General features: G+C 38.4%; 1 protein-coding gene across 3 annotated transcripts in view; it reads left to right on the top strand.

The window, feature by feature from the left end:
* The window catches only part of MTRR (5-methyltetrahydrofolate-homocysteine methyltransferase reductase), a 31,933-nt gene extending 9,536 nt beyond the window's left edge, over positions 1-22,397 (top strand). For all 3 annotated transcript variants that reach the window (XM_060691105.2, XM_060691104.2, XM_060691106.2), the window contains exons 6-15: positions 116-235; positions 2,675-2,828; positions 4,687-4,775; positions 5,639-5,819; positions 7,357-7,399; positions 8,083-8,248; positions 9,997-10,119; positions 14,317-14,405; positions 14,509-14,691; positions 22,070-22,397. In XM_060691105.2, coding sequence (XP_060547088.2) covers positions 116-235; positions 2,675-2,828; positions 4,687-4,775; positions 5,639-5,819; positions 7,357-7,399; positions 8,083-8,248; positions 9,997-10,119; positions 14,317-14,405; positions 14,509-14,691; positions 22,070-22,214 — 1,293 coding nt within the window. In that variant the 3' untranslated portion in view covers positions 22,215-22,397. The remainder of the gene's footprint in view (positions 1-115; positions 236-2,674; positions 2,829-4,686; positions 4,776-5,638; positions 5,820-7,356; positions 7,400-8,082; positions 8,249-9,996; positions 10,120-14,316; positions 14,406-14,508; positions 14,692-22,069) is intronic.

The following is a 22,397-nucleotide window of genomic DNA, read 5'->3' as shown; positions in this document are numbered from 1 at the left end:
TGTGGCCCTAAAAGGGCTTTATTTGGGTGGATTGTTAATCGAATGTAAATATCAAACATGCAATTATTTCTTGTAGTTAGTCCTTTGAATTAAACTTGTGTCACTTTATTTGCAGGATGTTAGCCTACCTTATATTTCGGAGAACTCCATTTTTCGTGTTCCTATCACCAAGGCTATTCAACTTACTAGGGATGATGCAGTTAAAAAAACATTGCTGATTGAACTGGATATTTCTGTAAGTTGAGGGATGTTTTTAATTACTTCCACTGATACTGATAAACTTAGAACTGAATATTTCAATGTGAAATATTCCTGATCAAAGCTTCAGCTAGCCAACTGCTTTCTCTACTGGCTCTAAATATTAGATAGTTGGCATTCAGTGTTCACTGGGCAACTAAATCTTTATTTAACTAATGTAGGGTTTCCTCACTTGTGTGTATACATGTAAAAGAAGTATTCTAAAAGCCTTTTTGATAGTTATGGAATTTGATATTGTTTCGTATTGGTTAGGTAATAAGTAAAACAAATCCCAGAAAATGATGAAGTTTAGAAATTAAAATAACGACAAGCAAGATGGGTAGGAGGAGCTCAACCTCAATATAGAACTTTTCTAAACTAGGTACATATTAGAGGATCTAATTAATTTCTCTTGGAAGTGAGTGTAGGTGGGTAAATGGAGAAGCAAGCTGTGAAAAGGTAAGGAAAATGGTATAGAGAGTAAAACAAAGGGGAGTGAGGCTAGTCAGAAAACGCTTCTTAATGCTGACATGAATTTAATCACAAATGTATTGGCTAAGGCTTCTCTGTTGATAGATTTATTTTGTAGGAAAGGTAAACGACAGGAACAACAGAAATGTAATACTTAATTTGGACAATCCAATAAAAAGAGTTAGAATCTCTAAATATTCCAGATGTGGAATCTGCAGCTGAAGTGGGGGAAGAGGTTTAGAGATGCTAGCCTGGAATTGCTGAAGGGGAGGAAGTGACAGAGCAGATCTGCACCCCACCCCATCCCATCCCTTGGAGGGCTTATCTAAAGATGTTTTGTAGTGAGTGCAATTAGTTTGGTGAAATTTTTGTAAATAGGTAAAATAACAATAAACTACTTCTCTGATAAACACTCAATGTCATTCTGGTTATCATTCTGATCCTTCAATCCATCTGTGATTATGTTACAGGAAACAGAAAAGATTAAGAATAAATATTTTGGAAAATAATTTTTGGGGAAGGCATTAATGAGTCAACAGGGTTAGCTCTCTTATTTAAGGTTAATAGAGACTTTATGGTAGGAAATGTTTTAAAAGATAGGGAAAATTTGTTTTTGTTTAAAAAAAGTTTGATAACAAAAGTATAACTTCGGCTTTGGTATATACAACAAATCAGGATCAGTTGAGATTTATGCAAAGAATAATAAAAAATTTGAATGAATGTGGGTGAACAATTTGCTTCTAAATAGTAATATAAATATTGGTGCAGGTGCATCAGATAGCAGAATAAGTTAGAAAAATAGAAGACAAGTTTCAGTATTTATGAGATAAGAGGAGCCTGCAAAATCATCTCTATTGTTATTGGCGCATACAGATGTTTAAGAGAACTAAATATTTCAGCTATATAAGAAGCATGGATCTAAAAAAAATCTTGTTGGGCACAATTATTTATTTATTGATTGATTGATTGATTCATAAAATTTATATAGTCTCCCATCTCACTTTTACAGGACTAGGCTACAATAAAACAAATAAAAAACAAAATACGTAATATATACAATATTTGCAAGATTGGTTAAACCAGACAAGAAGCCTGACCAGATGAGCTATTCTATTTTAGGATAAAGTTATAATTAACAGAATCTTTTAAGTCTGAAGATGCTACTCTTGCTCTCCCCATGCCCAACCTATTTATAGCCTGAAAACAAGGGAGGGTCTCTTGACCTTTTTGCCCCACCCACATTCCTGCTGTGGGGTAAGTTGCCTTTTATCTGACTGTTCCCTTGATTGCATCTTGCTGCCCAAAGTCTGAAGGTCATTCCCATATACAATTACACAGATCAGGTAGGATGAGTAAAAACAATTAGGGAGAAACAGTCCCATAAGTAACATGTTACATCTTATGATGTTACTTGGATAATTCCTAGATTTGCTGGAACTCAAATTTTCAAAGAACACTGATTCAGGAAACATGTGATTGTTGTTGTTGTTGTTTTATATTAAGTTTTTTTATTTTTTCCAATATAAACATACATGTTTTGTGGACAGTACATTGATTGGGTCAGGTCTTTTTTTTACATTAATAATAATACAAATAGTACGTAGAATTCTAATCTTCCAACTTCAAACAATACTAGTCTCATTTCATATTCCTGTTAAATTTTTCCTTTAATTCATTTAAGCATAAATAACATTTCTTCGCACCCTATGTTTATTATCTCTTAGTAAATGTTGTCATTCAATATTTTAAAAATCACTCATTATTCCACCATAACATCTATATTCCAAATGCATAGGATTACAAATAACACCAATTATGTGATTATTGTTGTTGTTTGTATTCCAGTAATAATTATAACTATCTCAGGTCCCTAGGAAGGACTCAATAAATTAATAAAAATGTCAAATCTAGTCTAAATATCTGGCTGACTGTGCAACCAACCATAATAATAATAATTTGAATACAGGAAACAACATTTAACTACCAACCTGGAGATGACTTTAATATAATTTGTCCCAATAATGTGTTGGAGGTGGATGAACTTCTTGATATTTTGGGACTCTTGGGAAAAAAAGATCATTTTGTTTGCATACGAGTTAAGGAAGGCACTAAAAAAAGAGGTAAGTTGTATATCAGTATTACATGGCATATGATGCTACCTTTTGAAAAGTAGTGTGATCTCATGAATTATATTATTATTTTTGTCTGGGGACGGTGTCTTTTAATTTCTTTGATTTCTTAATTTCTGTAATTAAAATAAACTTCACACTTTTTATGCTTTTTTTGTTTACAACAATGCATACTAGTTCAAATGCCATCAGCAGATGACTAGAGGTTGTGGTTTCGGTCCCACCCCAAATGGTTGTGTGAATCATTGCATTATTTTTGCTCTATTAGGTTTATTTATAGTTTAGTCCTATGTTCATATACTCACATGTATACACTGTTATCCAAATTATAGATTTATTCCATATTACATAGGCTTCAATTTATAAGATTAATCTTATTTTTGTTGAATTTATCTGGATCCTTTAGGAGCTCTTTGTGAAACTCCTTATTCTGAATAAATGTAGGTTCACTGCAAACTTTTATCAAAAACATCCTCTCAGAAATAGATCAATTTACATAAAATTGCCTTGCTCTAGTATAAATGTGGGGGAACATAGAAACACCCTTGTGACAATGTCAGTTTATCTCTGATTCATAAGAAGTTGTCCTCTTATCCTGCCATTGCTGAATAAAAGAAATATAATTCTTTCATAACTGAAATCTGGGCTCTGTTTTGGGGTGTATACTAAATTACTGTTCTGCATCTCAGTATCAGTCAAAATAGTTAATCCATAAAGGAAATTATCTCAATCTCCTTGCTCAACTTGGTGCCATTGAACTATTTTGCAATTTTGACTCTCAGAATTCCTTGATGACTGGAATTTGGGGGGATGGTACCATGTTTCCCTGAAAATAAGACCGGGTCTTATAATAATTTTTGCTCCAAAAGACGCATTAGGGTTTATTCTGGTTAGGTCTTATTTTTGGGGAAATACGGTACTAAATGCATCCATCTGGATGACAATCTTAATTGGGGCTTATTTGGGGGGGCAGGGCTTATATTATGAGCGTCCTGAAAAATCATGCTAGGACTTATTTTCCGGTTGGGAAAATAAATTTTCGGGGAAACAGGGTATCGCAGCAATGTTGGAGCATTCCAAGTTGGGGAATATCATTCCAGGAAATTACTTGGGGGAGGGGGGATTTCTTTCCCTCCAGAACTTTACAATCTAAGATCCCTTCTGAAAAGAAGCATTCTTAAGAACTTTTATCCAACTGTAATACAAATGGATTTCGACTCAGACATAGAACTTCCCATTGATCTCTTTCATTGGATACCCGTAAAATCTGCTATAAAAGCTCCTTTTAGTCTGATATTTAGATACAAATGGACATCACTGGATGCAAACTATCTGCAATTGATCTTGTTAAGTTTTAACATTTATGCCAAGAATCCTTCTGCATGTGGGACTTGAGGAAGTTTTTTCAGGGAGGGGTTTCTGTTTACCCTCCAGGATTGTCCTCTTAAGCATTTTGGGCTTGCCAGTTACAAGCCTGCTCAGTGCAGTCCTCAGAATATATGGGCAAATTATATCCCAGAGGACCCAACTAGAAAACAAGCCTTAGCTTGGTTTTTCAGGATGTCGTAATATAAGCCCTACCCCAAAAAGTAGCCCCAGTTAAGATCATCAGCCAGACGGACGCATTTAGAACCGTATCTCCCCAAAAGTAAGACCTAACTGGAAAATAAGACCTAATGTGTCTCTTGGAGAAAAAATTAAAATAGGACCCAGTCTTATTTTCGGGGAAACACGGGTACTACCTGAACCAAAGGAGTTGGGATCCCTTTTAGATTTCTTTCCAAGTAATTATATAGAATATGAAGCTTTTTCTATATGGTCACTGTTTTATATTATTCTTTTAAAATAGGAGCAACATTGCCACAGTATATACCAGATAACAGTACTGTTAAATTTATGTTTACATGGTGTCTGGAAATCAGAGCAGTTCCCAAAAAGGTATTTTTCCCATTTATTTTTTCATATAGTCATTAAGTGTAATTCTTGACACACTTTGAGTCTAGACCAAATGCCATTTTAGTTTGTCTCTCATGTTGAAATTGTACTGTCTGCTACTTCAAATTAAATGTCTTTAAGCAACTGATGTGTTGCTTACTTAACCGTCTAGCCAAACTGATTACTGCCTGATGTTGAGAAAAATGCATCATCATTCTTTCTCTTTTTCTTATATTTGATGGGCAATACAGTAAATGTATAAACAGTTGCATATACTAAGTGAAATAATTTTATACCACTTCAGAATCAGGAAAATTTTCTATGAATATTTACTGAAGACTTGTCTCTTATTTGCAATGAATAAAATCACTATTGTGGAGCTTATAGTAATAATTAACAGCATGTTTGAATAAGGCTGCTCTTGTGTGTGCATATAATATTAATTTTCAATTAAACAAGCTGAGTCTGAATACCTAGTGTTCAAATTGTATGTTTGCAGATGAACATATTGGGATATTTTTCAATATAATCCACTAGATGTCATCACCTAACAATCTATGGAGACGTCTATTTACTGGCAGTGTTTCTCAACTTGTTTACATTTTATATGTTTATAAAAACACTGCATATTAAATTGTTGCATTTATTTTTCATTTATTTTTATGCAATTCTATAGTTTTAATGTAATTTGTTAGTGTTAAACATTGCTTCAACACAATTCATATCTGTTTGCTTTTGGTTTGGGGATCCACTCATTATGACTAACTTTATGAAATAGAGTAGGAGGACTATTTTTTTAAAGTGTAGGTTAGTTTTGTTAACTCATGGTCAATTCTGAATTATTTGTTTGTTTATTCATTTATTAGGCATTTCTGCGCTCTTTGGTAAACTATACCACTGACATTAGTGAAAAAAGAAGACTTCAAGAATTGTGCAGCAAACAAGGATCCTCGGATTATAACTCTTTTATAAGGGATCCTAGTGTTACTTTATTAGATTTGCTCCGGGTTTTCCCAACTTGCAAGCCCCCACTTAGTCTTTTGATTGGTGAGTCGTTTTATGGGATGTTCCAATTAGAGAAAACAAGATACTAAAAATTTATGTATTTGGAAGTTGATATGCTGCCCACTTTCCAAAAAAGCTTAGCTAAATTACCCTAATACATTTTACACTATGACTTGTCTTACTGTATGAGTTATATATATTGCATATTAAGTTGTACATGTGGAACAATAACTAAGTTATGGGCTATGAATTATAAAGTCCGTGTTTCAGTCTTGTTTCTGTCATAAATTTAGTGAGTGAATTAGGCCAATTCCTGTCAAGCCTCATCCTATATTCATTTTGTAATGTTTATTTATTTATTGACTTATAGACCACCTGCACTCATAGGGGATTACAATCAAAACAGAGAGTAACAAAATTAATAGTCTAACTAATTAATAGCCTTTCTACTTCAGCGCTCAGAAAAATAAGGTCTTCGCTGCCTTTTGAAAGGCAAGATGTTAAGAGAAGTTTTTATGCTCAGAGTCTATTGGCAGTCATAAGAAAGTGCATTGATAGGCTCCACGCAGTTCATAACACATGGGAATCTTCAGCATACCCTTATTGAGGAACTGAATGGGGCAAATGAGTGATTTTATATAGATATTAAATAATATGGAAGGGAGGATCAAGCACCATAATGGAATAATTATAGGCATAACTATTATTTCCTCACACATATTCTTAGCTGGAATTGCCATTTACTTAGTCTGGAACTACCAGTTCTACCAAATCCCAATACTTTTAGATAGTCCAGAAGTTAGTTGGCAGTATGTAAGCTGACAACTCAAGAATACTTTTGAATTGCCTTATTAATGATACAGAATGCTGCCAAAAGATCTAAAGAGATCAGGAAAGCTGAACGCTCTCCATACAGGTCTTGAGAAAAATCATCCACCATTGTAATAAAACCATTTCTATAATGTAAGTAAATGATCCAGATAAATCATTTGCTTTAGAACCATCCCTCTGTAACCAGACACCTATTGCCAAAGACGTCTGCAGGACATTGTATTTTTGCAATACAAATTCTCTCCTTTCATACCATACATATTCAGGGTTATGATACACACAGAAAATAAATTTACAGCACACTTCTTTTCTCCTTGACGACTGTTCTACAGACCCCTCTGCCCACCATAGAATATTGGAGAGCGGCCAGTAGTTGTCCCAATGGCTAAATCAAATAGTACCTATTGAGGAGGGCAGATATCACTGTTTCTTTCATAGTGTTGATACCACCTCTCTCTTAAACCGAATTAACCATCTCCCCAATCTAGCAACCAAAAGCCTGTCCAACTGTATGAGTATAAATCAAGCTTAAAGATGAAGGTAGATATGATGGTAGTATTATTGGACTTCAATATAAGAATTTTATAAAAATTGCAATCAGAATACAATATACAGAATACTTCAGAATGCTTTAAGTTTTATTTAAATACATAATTATTAGATGATTGCATTATTATTTTGCTTTTGTAAATAGATGAAAGTGTATTCAAGGCTAAACCTTTATACTCACAAGTTTCTTCCTTTTCAGAACATCTTCCAAAGTTGCAAGCCAGACCCTATTCAGTTGCAAGGTAATGTAATTACATTTTAATTGGGAACTGAAAGTGTTTTCCATTTGTTTAAATGGATCCAATCCTTTTATGGTTGGAGAAGATAACAGAAGTTAAATTGAAATCTTTGGAAGTGTACCAGCTTAGCATTTGAAGACTGGAGGTCATTCACATATATACTTCATTAGATTTCTTGTGGTTTGTTTCTCAGCACTAGTAACAGCAGAATGAATAGGCATCTCTGTTTTGGAAGTTCCTATTTGGTTTGTTGTGGCTCATTTGTCCAGGCAAACCACTGTTTCAAACTGATTCAAGTTGAAGTCAATTCTCAAGCCTTTGAACTACAAAGCTGTTGGCCTGTAGCAGCACCTTAATGGTGTGTGTTTGTGATTCCTCAGCCATCTTGCTGCAAGGATAATCATTGGAATTCTGATAAATCATGCAGAGAAACTGAACAGTATAATCAGAGAGCTTTTGGGAATTGTCTTTTATATTAACTGTCGTAACTGGCCACATGCTTTCAGCCTCAGATTCCTATCTGGAGTATTGGACAATAGTAATATCTTATGATCATTCTGAGAATAAAAAGGGGCTGGTAGAAGCACACAGCAGCGTAACTGTCCAGACTAACCCTTGCCTTTGACAAAATACTTTATTATTATTCAATAGAACATTTGGTTTTTCCTTTGACTATTTCATTGCAGTTCGACTTTGTTTCATCCTGGAAAGATGCATTTCATCTTTAATATTCTGGAGTTTCCATCCCACCTAGGTGAGCTGCGAAGAGGGGTCTGTACGGGTTGGCTAGCTGATCTGGTTGCCCCAATCCTTCAGGTGAATCAGAAGAGCAAAGAATTCTTCTCTCCACAGGTATTAACATTTGATAAAAAGCTTATGTTTTGCAAGGCAGAATCTTAGAAAATAATTGCTTCCATTCTTAGTACAATGGTTCATGGATTGGTAGTAGCAGCTATAAAATATAATTTAGGGTCCTATGTAAAGATATTATTCTACTAGCAGAATTGGTTCTGAAAATGGAAAATTTCCACTGCTGAGGGCCAGAATGTTGGAATATTCTGGAGGAAGTTTAGATTTATTTCTGAGGTGGGAAAATGAGGATGGAAGAAAATAGAAGCCAAATCATAAAACATTGACTGTAACAATTAATTGTAACAACTATCTTTGATAATCATTTTATGATTAGTGTACACTGCTTTGGGATTGTTGATGAGAAATGTATTATAATTTTAAAATTACAAATGTTTTATTATAATTAAAAAGATAATTTGTACACGTAATGATACACTATTGGTATGTGACACCAGAAAAGCTTTTTAGAATGTATAAAAGTACCTCAACTATGTTGGAAATGTAGAAAATGTGAAGAGTTATTTTATCATGCTAAGTCGACTTGTAAAAAAAAGCTAGTAAATTTGAGGTTTAAATAAAAAATGTTAAAGATTAATATTCAACTAAAACCAGAATCTTTCTTACTGGGATGAATAGATAAGTAGAAAAGACTTACGGAAGATTGTTTTTGTACATGGCATCCACAATGAGATTGTTATTTGAACAAAGATGAACAGACTCTAAAATACCCACAATGGAGGAATAGTTAATAAAGATGACAGAATTTCCAGAGATGGCAAAATTGACTTACTTGGTTAGGGAAAACACAACGTTTAGATTTGTCAGTGACTAGAAATCCTTTATGGATGTTTTGCTAAAATGAAAAAAAAAAAATTGTGATTCATGAGTTTGATGTTTAGAAAGAGCCATGATGTAATCTTAGAAGAGGATAAAATGTAATGTATTTATGACTGCTGTACAGAAGATTGATTGCCATTCCTTTATATCATTTTTCTTTTGTCTTTTTTCTTTCATTACTTTCTTATTTACTAACCATTTTTTTTGTTGACTCTTTCGCTTTAAAATTTTACTGTTTTTACTTTACAAAAATTTCTTTAATGAAAATCAAGTAAAAAAAGACCATAATAATAATTATGTTGACGAGTACATAAATAATCTAAAAAATTCAGAATTCATTTGAAGGAAACAAACCACTTCTAGTGACAAGAATCAACTTGCGTCCATATGAAGTGCTTTATGGCCAAAAGAGTAATTGCAATCATTAAAAAAATAAATTATTTCATGACATTAATTATTTGCTAAAGAAACAGCAGGGGTCTTTGCAGCTATATGAAAAATGCTTATAGTGACGCAAGCCTTTCATTTATTACATTAATAGAAACTATGTTTTAATAGAAATGAGGCCTGTGACTTTTACTGTTCTTTTGTCTGTGACCTTCTTAACAATCTATCAAGATTGTCCTATTCAAAATGTAGAAGCAACTGTCATACCATGTTGTGGGAGAAAGTGTCAAAGACAAATGCTGCACTTGGTAAACCAATTTCTGTTATTAGAAATTGAGTTTCTGTCATCTTATTTCACTTCCTTTCAATGGAAATCATTAATTATTTCGTAGTTTAATCATTCCTGTGTTTCTTTTTTTTTTAAAGTGAGTAATTTAGCAATCATGTCTAATTACTGGAGGAGAGGGGTATTGGTTTGTACATTTTCTTCAGTTTCATCTTAATACATTTAAATTGCATTTTAGATCAACATAACGTCTCGCCCATCCAATGTTTTTCACCTACCAGACAACCCATCTGTTCCTTTTATTATGGTTGGTCCAGGAACTGGAATTGCCCCGTTTATTGGCTTTCTTCAGCATAGGCAAGTCTTCTAAATATATCAGTCTGTCACCCACAACCTATTTTCTAGTTTCTGTTGACGAGTGGCAACACTATGAAAACCTTTACCTGATGATGAACAATCAGATTCTGTGTGCCATGGAGATAAGAGTCCTTTGTCTCACGAGTCATGCCTTCTGTGAATGAGATCTTCAACCCAATCTGACTGTATTATTAGAGAGCATAATGTTAAGGTATAGGGAATTGCTGGCTTGAGAGATCTTGTTTTTCACTAGAGGTTCACGCTTGCTTTTTGTTTTTTATTCTGTTGGTTTCAAATGATTTTTTTTATTTGTTATCTTTTTCCTTTTTTAAAAAATTCTCCCACATGCCACTATTAATAAATATAGGGAGGGTTTTTTTGGGGGGGGGGTTGCTTTTTTCCCTCTCTCACTACACTAGCTGTTTTTATTATAGCAACTTAGCTTCCTTTTTAAACATACTTTTACGCTAAAGTAATATATTGCTATTGTGCTATTTACTCTAATTTATAAGAAGTAACAAATTAATAATTAACATGGCAGTGTTTTTAAAGGTTAATGAAATTATATTTTTAAAAAGTGTATAAAAATATATGCTGTCTCATTCCATGCTTCTCATGTGGTAATGAATGGTGAAAAGGAAGCCAATCTGAATTAAACTCTACTATTCCCAATTAATCATATTTCTGATAATGTCTGTTTTTTCCCCTCTTCACTTCAATTTTCCCAGAGGTTGCCTTTCAAATACGAATTTTGGTCTGACCTTTTGAGATAAGCCAGGATGGGCTAGAATGTTGCTAATTAAGCAAAATAGAATCCAGTATCTTATTTCCAGTTCATCTTGGTTTAATAGATTGCAGCCATACCAAATGAAATCTTCAAGTTATATGTTTGCATACATTGTTATTTCAAGAGAAATTTATGCAAATTAGGGAATAAAAACTTCATATTAGTTTTCTTCCCTGTGATAAATACGTTATAATTATAGATACACTGACTAAAATGCTTGGAAAGTTGCTTGCATTGGACTGGTTTCAACTAACTGCATTTCAGTATGTCAGAGGTTCTTTTATTAGTTGTTGCGAGCTGCAGCTTTTTAAACATCACATCAGTTGTGCTTAAAGATGATAACTGTCAAAGCTGAACTATAGATGTGCAGAACATCCTAAGTTCAATATTTGACCCTTTTTTCATTCCAAAAACATTGCAATTTATTCATTTAATTAACATGAATTTACCACATCAGACTTTACTCTTTATTTTGTAATATAGGGAAGAGTAATAAGGACAGTTTTCTAGAAAAGTAACTGTATGTGGAGCATGAAATTGAATGGTTGCCATGCCAAATGACTTCTTTTAAAAACCTGAGTCATAAATTTGTAGAATAACATTAATTGAGATAGCCAGGCTCTGCCCTGGAAAATGGAGAGGCAACAGATTGGCTCTCATTACTGTTTATAATGCAAGTCAGTGCTTAACAAGCTGCTGGGACTAATTTGTTCCATATTATTGAAATAGCCAATGCACATTATATGCAGCTATGAAACAAGTAAAATGTTGATTTAGTTACAACAGAAAGCATTTCAGGGTTATAAGGCCATTCTGATCTGATAACGAATTGAACAAATATCATATAGGAGAACTACCGTCATGTCCTGAAAATACGACATGTCCTGAAAATAAGGCCAAGCCTGATTTTTGGGGTGGGCGTAAATATACGCCCTCCCCTGAAAATAAGCCCTAGTGAAGGGGTGGGCATGGGCAGCACAGGAGGCAGCCCTTCCCTTCCCTAGTCACCTTATGGAAGCTCAGCACCTTAACTGTGGCCTGCGGATCAGCTGAGCCAGCACGGGCCGGGAGCTGCCTCTCATTCTGTCTCTCTGCGGAGGCCTCCCAGTGCAATGCTCTGCCATGGCTTCGGAGCAAACCTCTGCCTTCTCTGCGCAGGATTGCAAAGCTGAAGGCTTCGGAGGGAGCATTTTTGGGATGTGTGTCTGTGCAGAGCTCCCCAAGGATAGAATGATTGGCAGGGAAAATGGAGGGTGGGGATTTTCCTGCTGATCGGAGCAAGGCGAAGCCTCCAGCCTTACAATCCTGCACAGGGAAGGCGGAGGATTGCTCCGAAGCTGTGGCAGAGCATTGCACTGGGAAGCCTCCGCAGAGAGACAGAATGAGAGGCAGCTCCCGGCCCGTGCTGACTCAGCTGATAGAGGCTCCTTCATGGGGTGTGATCGAACTTCCAATCCTAACGGACTCGGTGGGTGCGAGCTACCCCAACCCAGAAAGGAGAAGGAGCTGATGTGGGGGGGGGGGGTTGTGGGAAGTTTCCCTCAGTCTCTTTCCCTTCCATTGCTGCTTCTGGGGAGCAGACAGCATGATGGAGAGAGCGAGGCCAGCGGTAGCACTTTAAAAAGTAAGATCTCCCCGAAAATAAGCCCAAGTGCTTATTTTGAAGCCCAAAAGAAAATAAGACCCTGTCTTATTTTCGGGGAAACACGGTAGGAGTCTAGGACCTATGTTAATCTACAAGAAATATGTCTAAAAGTCCCTCCTATTTAATTGAAACACTACAGCATTGTGTTTAATTGACTTAATATATTACTATTATTGTAAATACATCTGAATATATATGCTTAGCTACACCTGTTCCTCAAGTTTCAGCAATCTGAGGAAAGTATTGTCTAGATAGATAAAGGTTTGTGAATTGTATTTGCAATTCCCAGACTTGAATTTTACTGAATATTTGTGTGGAAATCTCAAATATACAGTACATGAAGGAGCCTTAAGAATATTTCTAAGCTAGAAGAGTTCTTAAAGGAAGAATAGGAGGAAAAATCCAAAAGAAAAAATAGACACTTACTGTATTTTTCAGAGTATAAGACTCACCGGAGTATAAGACGCACCTTAGTTTTTGGGGAGGAAAATAAGAAAAAAGCTGATTGGCAGTTGGATCAGCCTCCTAGAATACCCCCAATCAGTTGTTCCCAGAGGTGAATTTTAGCAACAGATTCATTGGTTGTGAGCTCTGTGCCTAGCTTTTTTTTCTGCCTCTGAAACTTCTGAAACTCTGTTTCAGAAAAAAATTCTTTTCTGCCTCTGAAAGCCTCGGAAACAGAGCTTCAGAAAAAAAGCCTCTGAAACTTTGTTTCTGAGGCTTTTTTTCTGAAGCTCCATTTCAGAGGCTTTTTTCAGCCTCTGAAACCCATTTGAGAAGCTGGGCGGGGCTACATTCGGAATATAAAACGCACCCAGATTTTCACCCTCTTTTTGGGGGGGGGGAAAGGTGTATCTTATATTCTGAAAAATATGGTAACTATATTTAAAAAGTTGCAAGTTGGTAACAGTTGCAAGGAAATGCTACATAGTACTGACCTGAAAGGATACCCAAATATGAAACTGTCATATTCACTTTTTTTAATATTCTGAATCTGTAAATCACTACATTAAATAGTATATGTTTATTTAAAATTGCAGAAAGGTTTTGTGTTTAATTTTATATCAGGTAGAGCTTGTGCGCCAAGGTAACACAGTGGTTAGAATGTAATACTGCCAGCAGTTTAGCAGTTTGATTCTCACCAGGCTCAACCTTCCATCCTTCTGAGGTTGCTAAAATGAGGACCTAGATTGTTGGGGGCAATATGCTGACTCTGTAATCATCTTAGAGAGGGATATAAAGCACTGTGAAGCAGTATAATAAGTCTAAGTGCTATTGCTATTATTATTGTGTTAGCTTTTCTTCATTTAGAGATTCATTGAAACATGCAATTTGATGAGTACTTAAACTTTTACGCACAATGATCCTTAATTAGGGATTAGCACGGATTTATTGGTAAATGGACTGATTGATCAAGAATTTCAATTTGTTCTCAGATTCTAGGTTTAAAGTTTTGCTGTAATGTGTACACCTTGTTACCATAATTGAGGGCCTTGTAAGTGTAAAACAGTAATTTCATTGCAATGGGAGTCTCAGATCCAGAATCCTTCATAATGCTGTGCACATATAATTCTTCCGTACAATTTACATTAATTCTGGGAGAAAACTAGATGTGTTACTCTTTGTAGGTAAAAAAATATTTTGTAAATGTTAGGTTTATAATCTGTTTCTCCTTCAGGAACTAATAATAATTTAACTTTTCTGATAGAAGCTATGCATGATACATTTTATAACTGTATTATTTTTAATTGGCTATTTTATTTAGGCAGAAGCTCAGAGAAAAGCACCCAGATTATATGCTAGGAGAGACGTGGTTGTTTTTTGGTTGCCGCCATAAGGACAGAGATTACTTGTTCCAGTAAGTTTTTCTTCTGCTCATTGTTAGCATTTTAACATTTAGCAGTTGTCCATTGGAACCGTATTTTCTTCATTCCAGCCTCTTCCTTGGTTTTCTCTTTTAGGGATGAGCTCCGATTCTTTCTTGAAAATGGTGTGTTAACTTACCTGATAGTTTGCTTCTCAAGAGATGTTCCAGCTGTGGCAGAAACTGCCCCTCCTAAGTACGTTCAAGATAACCTCCAGCTTTATTGTAAAGAGATTAGTAGGATTTTGCTGCTGGAGAAAGGATATTTTTATGTGTGTGGGTGAGTAATGCTGAATTTTTATAAGAGTTGGATATGCAAGAATGTGTTAAACAGTTTGCTGCTGTAAGCTTAGCATGTACAAACACAAACCTTCAGGCTTTCATCACTGGCAATACAAAAAGCGAGAGCAAAATAATAGAACCCCAAAATCAATGAGAAATCCAGGTGTTTTTGTGGTTATGACTTTTTTTAAAGACAAGGAAATCCTGGAGGCAGTTTTCATTACTGCTCTCAGTGGGAAGATGACAGGATAACAATAAAAGTTGCTTTTGAAAGACGGAATAAAAATGAATTAGAAAGAAGGGCAAATATTTCTAGCTTAATCTCATTGAGTCAAAATAATAGGGAAATCAGGTTACAAGTTAAGGCAAGTAAGGGGGCTAAGATGCAAACAGAAAGGCAAGATTAAAGGGCCCAAAATAGGCTAAAAACACCAGTTACAGAAATCTGTCTCTCTTGACTCATATTGATATATAGGCACTGAGTAAGCAGCATTATACTTGTTCACTTATTTATTGAAGAAAATGATCCAAAGTTATATATTTGTGTATGGTAAAAGTATGTGAACTTTTAGTAACTGCTGTGCCTGCCTTAGGGCAGCAATAACTGCAACTAAATGTTTCTGAGAAATGTTAATTAGTCCTGCATATCAGGTTGCACAGATTTTAGCCCATTTCTCCTTATGAAACACCCCCAGCGCAGGAGTGTTGGATTAAGATCAAGACTTGCGCTTGGCCATCCAAAACATTAACTTTCTTTTGCTTTAAATATTTACTTATTTAATTTGCAGTCCATCTCACCACAAATTTGTTCTTTTTTTTTTTTTTTGTAGAGTTTTAATATTGTGGATCATTGTGTTGCTACTCATTTTCTCTTGCGTTTCAGTTCATGGACACACACAGACACAGACTCTGACATGTTCCTGTAGAATTTTCTGGTACAATTCAGAATCCATAGTTCCATTAATGATAGCAACTTTCTCTTGGTCCAAAGGCAGCAAAATGGGCCCAAACTATGATCCTGCCACCACCATGGGATGGTATAAGGTTCTTCTGCTTGATTGCAGTCTTTATCATTTACCAAGTGTAATGTTTTTCATTGAAGCCAAAAAGTTTTATTTTGGTTTCATCCATCCACAGAAGGTTCTTCCATTAGTCTTCAGGCTTATCCACAAGATCTTTCACAAACTGTAGACAGATAGAAATATTCTTTTTGGAGAGTAGTGTCTTTCTCCTTGCAGCCCTGCCACACACACCATTGTTGTTCAGTGATGCTAGTCTCATGAATACTGGCATTTGCCAATGCAAAATAGGCCTTTAGTTCCTTGGACATTCCCCTGGAGTTATTTGAGACCTCAAAGAATATTTCATACCTTGTCTTGGTGTGATCTGGTTGGTTGACCACTCCTGGGGAAGGTACCAATGTGCTGAGTTACCTCCATTTGTATCTGATCTGCCTGATAATGGATTGGAAGATTCCAAATTTTGGGGAAATAATTTTGTAACTTTTCCAGCCTGATGAGCATCAGCAACTGTTTTTCAGGTATCCACAAAAATCTTGTTTGTTCAAGCTATGACACACTACCAGACATCTGTGATGTAAAGATTAGAATTTAATGATGAATATCCAGAACTCTCTTGTTTAAATAAAGCAGGACCTACCACACTCACACTTGATTATCATCCCACACCTGGCTCTAATGTCCCCTTTAAATGAACTGATAATCCTAGCAGTTCACTTACAAATATGTAGCTTTGTATCATTTTCTTAAATCAATAATTGAAGAAAATATAATGCTTTTGAATCATTTAATTGATTTTTCTTTATCTAGTTGTAATACTTGTGTGGAAAACATATCACAATTTAATTCAAGTTTTATTCAGAAATATTGAAAATTCAAATTAACTCATTTTTAAATTTTCAGAAGCTGTTTCTGGCCCCCATGCTAAAATGAAACATCGATTGTATATTTTAAATTTTAAATTAGTATTTTTTAAAAAAATTTATGCCAAATGTATAACCTCTAGTCTCATCCCAATTTTGGAGAGTTAAACGGCTTTAAATTTAACAGCACCAAAATTAGTAGTCTGTGTAGGAATATGAGAATCATCTTTGGGTTTTGGAAATCTGAGAGCCTCCAATTTGTTGGGCAACATAATTTGAAAGATTTCAGGGGAACTATTTCTACCAAGGGGATTGTTTCTGCTTTAGGTTGGGTGCTTTGTTTTTCCAATAGACAGATGAGAGACTTTGCAGACTACACATAGTCCTCAACTTGTGACCACAATTGAGCCTAAAATTTCTGTTGCCAAATTTAGTGAATTTTGCCTCATTTTACTAACTTTTTTACACCACTGAAAAATGAATCACTGTAGTTGTTAAATTAGTAACATGGTTGTTAAGTGAACCTGGCTTCCCTGTTGACTTTGCTTGTTAGAAGATTGCAAAAGGGGATCACATGAACCCAGGACACTGCAACAGTCATAAATATGAGCCAGTTGCCAAGCATTCTAATTTTGATCATGTGACCATAGAGATGCGGCAGTGGTCATAAGTATGAAAAACAGTCATGAGTCACTTGTTTTTAGTGCCGTTGTAACTTCGACCGGTCACTAAATGAACTGTTGTAAGTCGAGGACTACCTGTATAAAGCTTTTTCCTGTGCGCTGCTCCCACTATCCATGAAGGGGTTAAATGCTTCAGCCTTTGGCAAACAACTGAGTGTTACTTTAAGAAAGAAAGAGACTTCCCTTTCCCCACTGCCCAGTCACACCCCCAATCACATGATACACCAGTCTTCGCTCAGTTATTGGCAAACGCTGAAGTGTTTTTGGGAGCTCCTGGATTTTAAGGTATTTGTTCCCTTCTTGTGTTAGTTTTCTTCCCTTTCCTAGGGGCGCTTAGGTCTGTATTTTATTTTTGATTATTTCCTTTTCCCCGGGGTTTTTTTGCTTTCGTTTCGCTGCTGAGAGCAGCGGCAGCGCTAATCAGCTGGGCGTCGGGCTCAGAGCTTTGGGCCGCCCACGCTGCATCTTCTACCTTTCGGCGCCACATTCAAAAGCTGCTGGGAGCTTAGCCAAGAAAGCCTCGCTCAGAGCGGGCAGCCTCCGCAGTGCCGGAGTGAAGAGGGGAGTGGTTGGCTCCGAATTTCCCTAATTAGGCTGGAGAAAGGCAGCGTGCAGCCGCGGCTCGCCCGGCTAGCCCTGCCATCTGCCGCTATACTACAGAAAAAGCCTTAATCCATCAGCAAGCAAGCGCGGCATCTGGTAGGACCCTCGGACTGCCAGTGCAAGTCCGCCGCTTACATCCGGCACCCCGAGCCTCGCACTACGTGGCGCCCGCCATCTTGATGGACCCTCGGGCCGCCATTTTGGGCACTAATTACCTGATGGGCCTCTCCTTTCGGCATCTGGCAGCAAGACTGCGGGCCGTTCCCTGCCTATAGGGGCTCAGCAGCATCTATCTATTTGGGGTGCCTTCACAACAGTGGTCAGCTGGTGAGACCTCCGGGATCTCAGTGGCCGTTACCCGTTTTACGGGCAGAGCGCCCATAACGCCTTAAGTGGTTTTCTCACCAGTTACTCTCTCCGGCAACATATTATGTCTGACTCCCCTCTCTCATCAGACCTGGAGCTGGAATTGAGCCCACCTCGCAAGGGGGCTAAATCAGCCAAAAAGAGTCCTTGGAAGCAGTCTGAAAGCTCCAGCCGCAAGTCCAAGACAGATAAGGGGATGTCCCTCCAAGATAGGGACGCACTAAGACGCCATAAAGCACTGAAGAGGCAGTGCGCCAAAGCTCAAAAAGCATTGGCTATGACCCCTACCAGGGGGCCAAGACCAGCAAGCACTGCTCCCTCTACATCAAGGGAGTCAGACTCAGCAATTGCAACCTTGGCTGAACTGGCTCAGACCCCAGCGACTCCAGTCCTGGCTGAAAAGGGCCCTCAACCTGATGAACCCCCCCCTCTCCTGCCATGGATGGGTCTGCACCCCATTTACCAACGGGGCCGACTCACTGTCCGACAACAGGCGTAAGGGCACGGGGGGGGTTGCACTACTGGCTACACAACTGGACTTCCAAACCATGTTCTCATTAGCATTATCATCCTTCTTAGCTGCCAGTTGGCAGCAGACGGCACCACCACCGCCATATCCTTTTCCAACCCAGGGGTCGCATCACCAACCCCAGACCCAGAATCACGCCCCCCAAGCACAAGAATCTTCTGAAGAGTCAGATCAAGCAGAAGAGGGCCCAGAGGACGTTGAGTTCTCAGAGGACGAAGGGTTGAGTCCTGACACACCGGCCTTCACAGGGTTGTTTCGACCGGCATTCTTTAAGTCGCTGCTACATAAAGTGCGGCTCACGACTAATTTGGGAGTGCTGGGGGAGGTGAGGTCAGCCTTGTCTTCTACAGCGGGCCCCACGATGCCCTCTTCAAATCCTCCAAGCCGGAAAAGGACTGTATTCCCTGTCCACAACTGTTTACAGATGTGATCCAAAACGCCTGGGGGCAACCAGCCTCTCTAACAACACCCAGCAGCCTGGATAAGAAACTGTATTGTTCGGCCCGGGAACTGAAGGACCTGCTGTCTCTTCCTACAGTGGACCAGCCGGTCGCATCTCTATCACCTGCCTCGGTAATCTCCATGGATGCGTTGGATGGGCTTAAGGCGGAGGATAAAAGGACAGAGTGGGCCTTCCGCAAAGCACACCAGGTGATCAGAACATCCTCAGCTACGTCCTTTTTCAACCAGTGTCACCGGTCCACCAAGGCTCGGGTTTCTATTCAAGTCTGTTCCTCGTCCCCAAGAGCTCGGCGGGATGGAGGGCTATCCTGAACCTAAAGAAACTGAACCTGTCTGTTCAATACCACAGGTTCAAGATGCACTCGCTCCAATCAATCCTAACAGGGGTGAGGTGGAGGGACCTGCTCCAGTCAGTCGACCTCTGAGAGGCCTACCTACACATCCCCATTCACCCAGATTACCGACAGTTCCTAAGGTTCGAATACGGGGGCCAACACTTTCAGTACCGGGCAATGCCATTCGGACTCTCGTCAGCACCCCGCACCTTCACCAACTTACCAGGTAGAGTTGTCCGCACCATACAGGCGGCCAGGCGGCCTTCAACAGCCCTCATTTACGAGGCATTCTGGAGGGCTTTCTGCAGCTGGGGTTCTCAGCACCATGTGGACCCCACTACAGCAACGATACAGGACATCTTACAGTTTTTACAGGCTGGGTTAGACAAGGGGCTGGCCCCTGCTACCCTAAGGCGTCAGACCACAGCACTGTCAACGGTTATCACCTGTGCGCCATACCAGTCACTATCGCACCATCCTCTCATCAAAGGGTTCCTACACGGGGCTACGAACTTACACCCGCCTACAGTGCACCGTTATCCTACTTGGGACCTATCTCTAGTACTACGGGCTTTGACAGGACCTCCTTTCAAACCGTTGGGATCAGTCGCCCTTAAGTACCTGTCTTTCAAGGTGACTTTCCTCCTGGCAATCGGCAAGGCGGGTCTCGGAAATAGCGGCACTCTCCGTCCGTAAGGACCTCTGCATATTCAGAGACTCCTCGGTGATCCTCCATTTGGACCCCGCTTTCATCCCAAAAGTGAACTCGTGGTTCCACCGGGCCCAGGAACTTATCTTGCCGGACTTCTGCCTGTTGCCTCAAGATCACAGGGAGAAGCGTTGGCACACCCTGGACGTCCGTCGGGCCCTACGTCTTTATATTCGCAGAACGGCCTCCTTTCGCCACACAGAAGTACTTCTGGTATCATTCAACCCAGCTTCCATGGGCCAGAAGGTCTCGGCCTCCACGGTCAGCAGATGGATCAGGGCCTGCATTGCCCTAGCGTATGAACTGAACTCCAAACCGCTGCCGGGCAAGATCCTACCCCACTCTACTCGAAGTGCGGCCACATCAGTAGCCTGGGCTACACAGGCATCTGTAGCAGACATTTGCAGAGCAGCGACCTGGTCCTCGTTGTCACCATTCATTCGCCACTACAAGATAGACGCTTATAATTCAGCCGAGGCGTCGTTTGGCTGCAGGGTACTCCAACGGGTCTTGGCTGGTGAGGACACTGCGGGCAGTCAGCCTCCCCCCCATGGGGTTTGAGCTTGGGTATATTCCATTCAGGGATAGTGGGAGCAGCGCACAGGAAAATGGACGTTGTCTTACCTGAACGTCCCTTTTCTGGGCGCTGCGTACACTATCCATTCCCCCCCCCCCGATTCTATGGCTTCCTGCCTGGCTGTGTCTTTAAGTTCTTTTTCCATGTTGGAACTGGTTGTTAATAAAGTTATGGTTATTGTTACTCAATTGTCGATGGTTATTTACCACACCTTCGCTCAGACTGGGGTATCAAAGTGATTGGGGGTGTGGCTGGGCAGCGGGGAAAGAGAAGTCTCTTTAAGTAACACTCGGTTGTTTGCTAAAGGCTGAAGCATTTAACCCATTCATTGATAGTGTACGCAGCGCCCAGAAAAGAGATGTTCAGGTAAGACAACGTCCATTCTAGCTAGAACCCACTGGGAGCCTTGCTCTGCCTACGCACTAGAAGGAAAAGAACCTATGAAATAGTGTAGCACTTTTGATCGCATCCCAATTTGTTCCATAGGAATTTGTCCAAGAGAATTTCCCAATCAACTGGATCTCAGTGTAAATTACTATAACATGCTATTGATAAATTATATATTTATCAATAGTTAAATGTTAGACATATATGAATATATGGAGACATTTTCATAAATATAGGTTTTTTCCTGAGCATTTCAAAAACCTAGAAGTAAGGCAGGCTATATAACTCTTGAAGTGAAACTCCAAAATTAAACCAAACATGTAAAGTGGGTAATTTTACTTCTTGAAGTCTGGTTATTAAAAGAGATATATTGATACCTACTACATTCAGAATTTTGCAAGGTGAGAACTAGAGAATTATATCTTGCCAGTTAATACCACCATTGGCCATTTTGAAAGGGGCTGTGGTATGCTTGACTTAATGTAGTATTTAACAGAATATTTAATTGACTTCTTTAAAAAATTCTCAACTTGTGTTCTTCCATTTGATAGCAATACTGTATTGGCTGGTATCTGTGTTAATATCTATTTTTTTTATCCTTTAACAACCTTTGCATTGGGGTGGAATAGGAGCGATTGAATGGAGCTGAGCAGATGCCCATCCTGACACCTATGCGGAGTTCACAGCAGATATTGTCTCTTTACGCCCAGAGAGAGAAATATCTGCCGCTACCTAGGATCGAACTCACAATCTCCTGATTATGAGGCAAGAGCTCCATCTCTGTTAAAATCCATTTATTTAAGTCAATTATAATTGTTTTCTCTCTTTGTTTTTTATTTGAAGAGATGCAAAAAATATGGCTAAAGATGTGAATGACACACTGGTGGAAGTCTTCACCACTGAGAGAGGAGTTGATAAATTGGACGCGTTGAAAATACTAGCTACATTAAGAGAAGAAAAAAGATACTTGCAGGATATCTGGGCCTGAACACAAGCTTTTTGAATTCATTTGACCAATGTAAACAGCAATTTTTTAAATGCCTACTTCTGTCTGTAATTTTCTCTGAATTATTATTTGAACTGTTTTTCTAGGGAAATAACAAAGAGAAATACATCATTACCAAGACATTTGTCACAGTACACAATAAATGATGCCACTTATTTCCATCAA

This window comes from Pantherophis guttatus, chromosome 3, assembly GCF_059756535.1.
Source record: "Pantherophis guttatus breed Tessera chromosome 3, ASM5975653v1, whole genome shotgun sequence".
Lineage (NCBI taxonomy): Eukaryota > Metazoa > Chordata > Lepidosauria > Squamata > Colubridae > Pantherophis > Pantherophis guttatus.
This window is presented reverse-complemented; position numbering and strand designations above follow the sequence as displayed.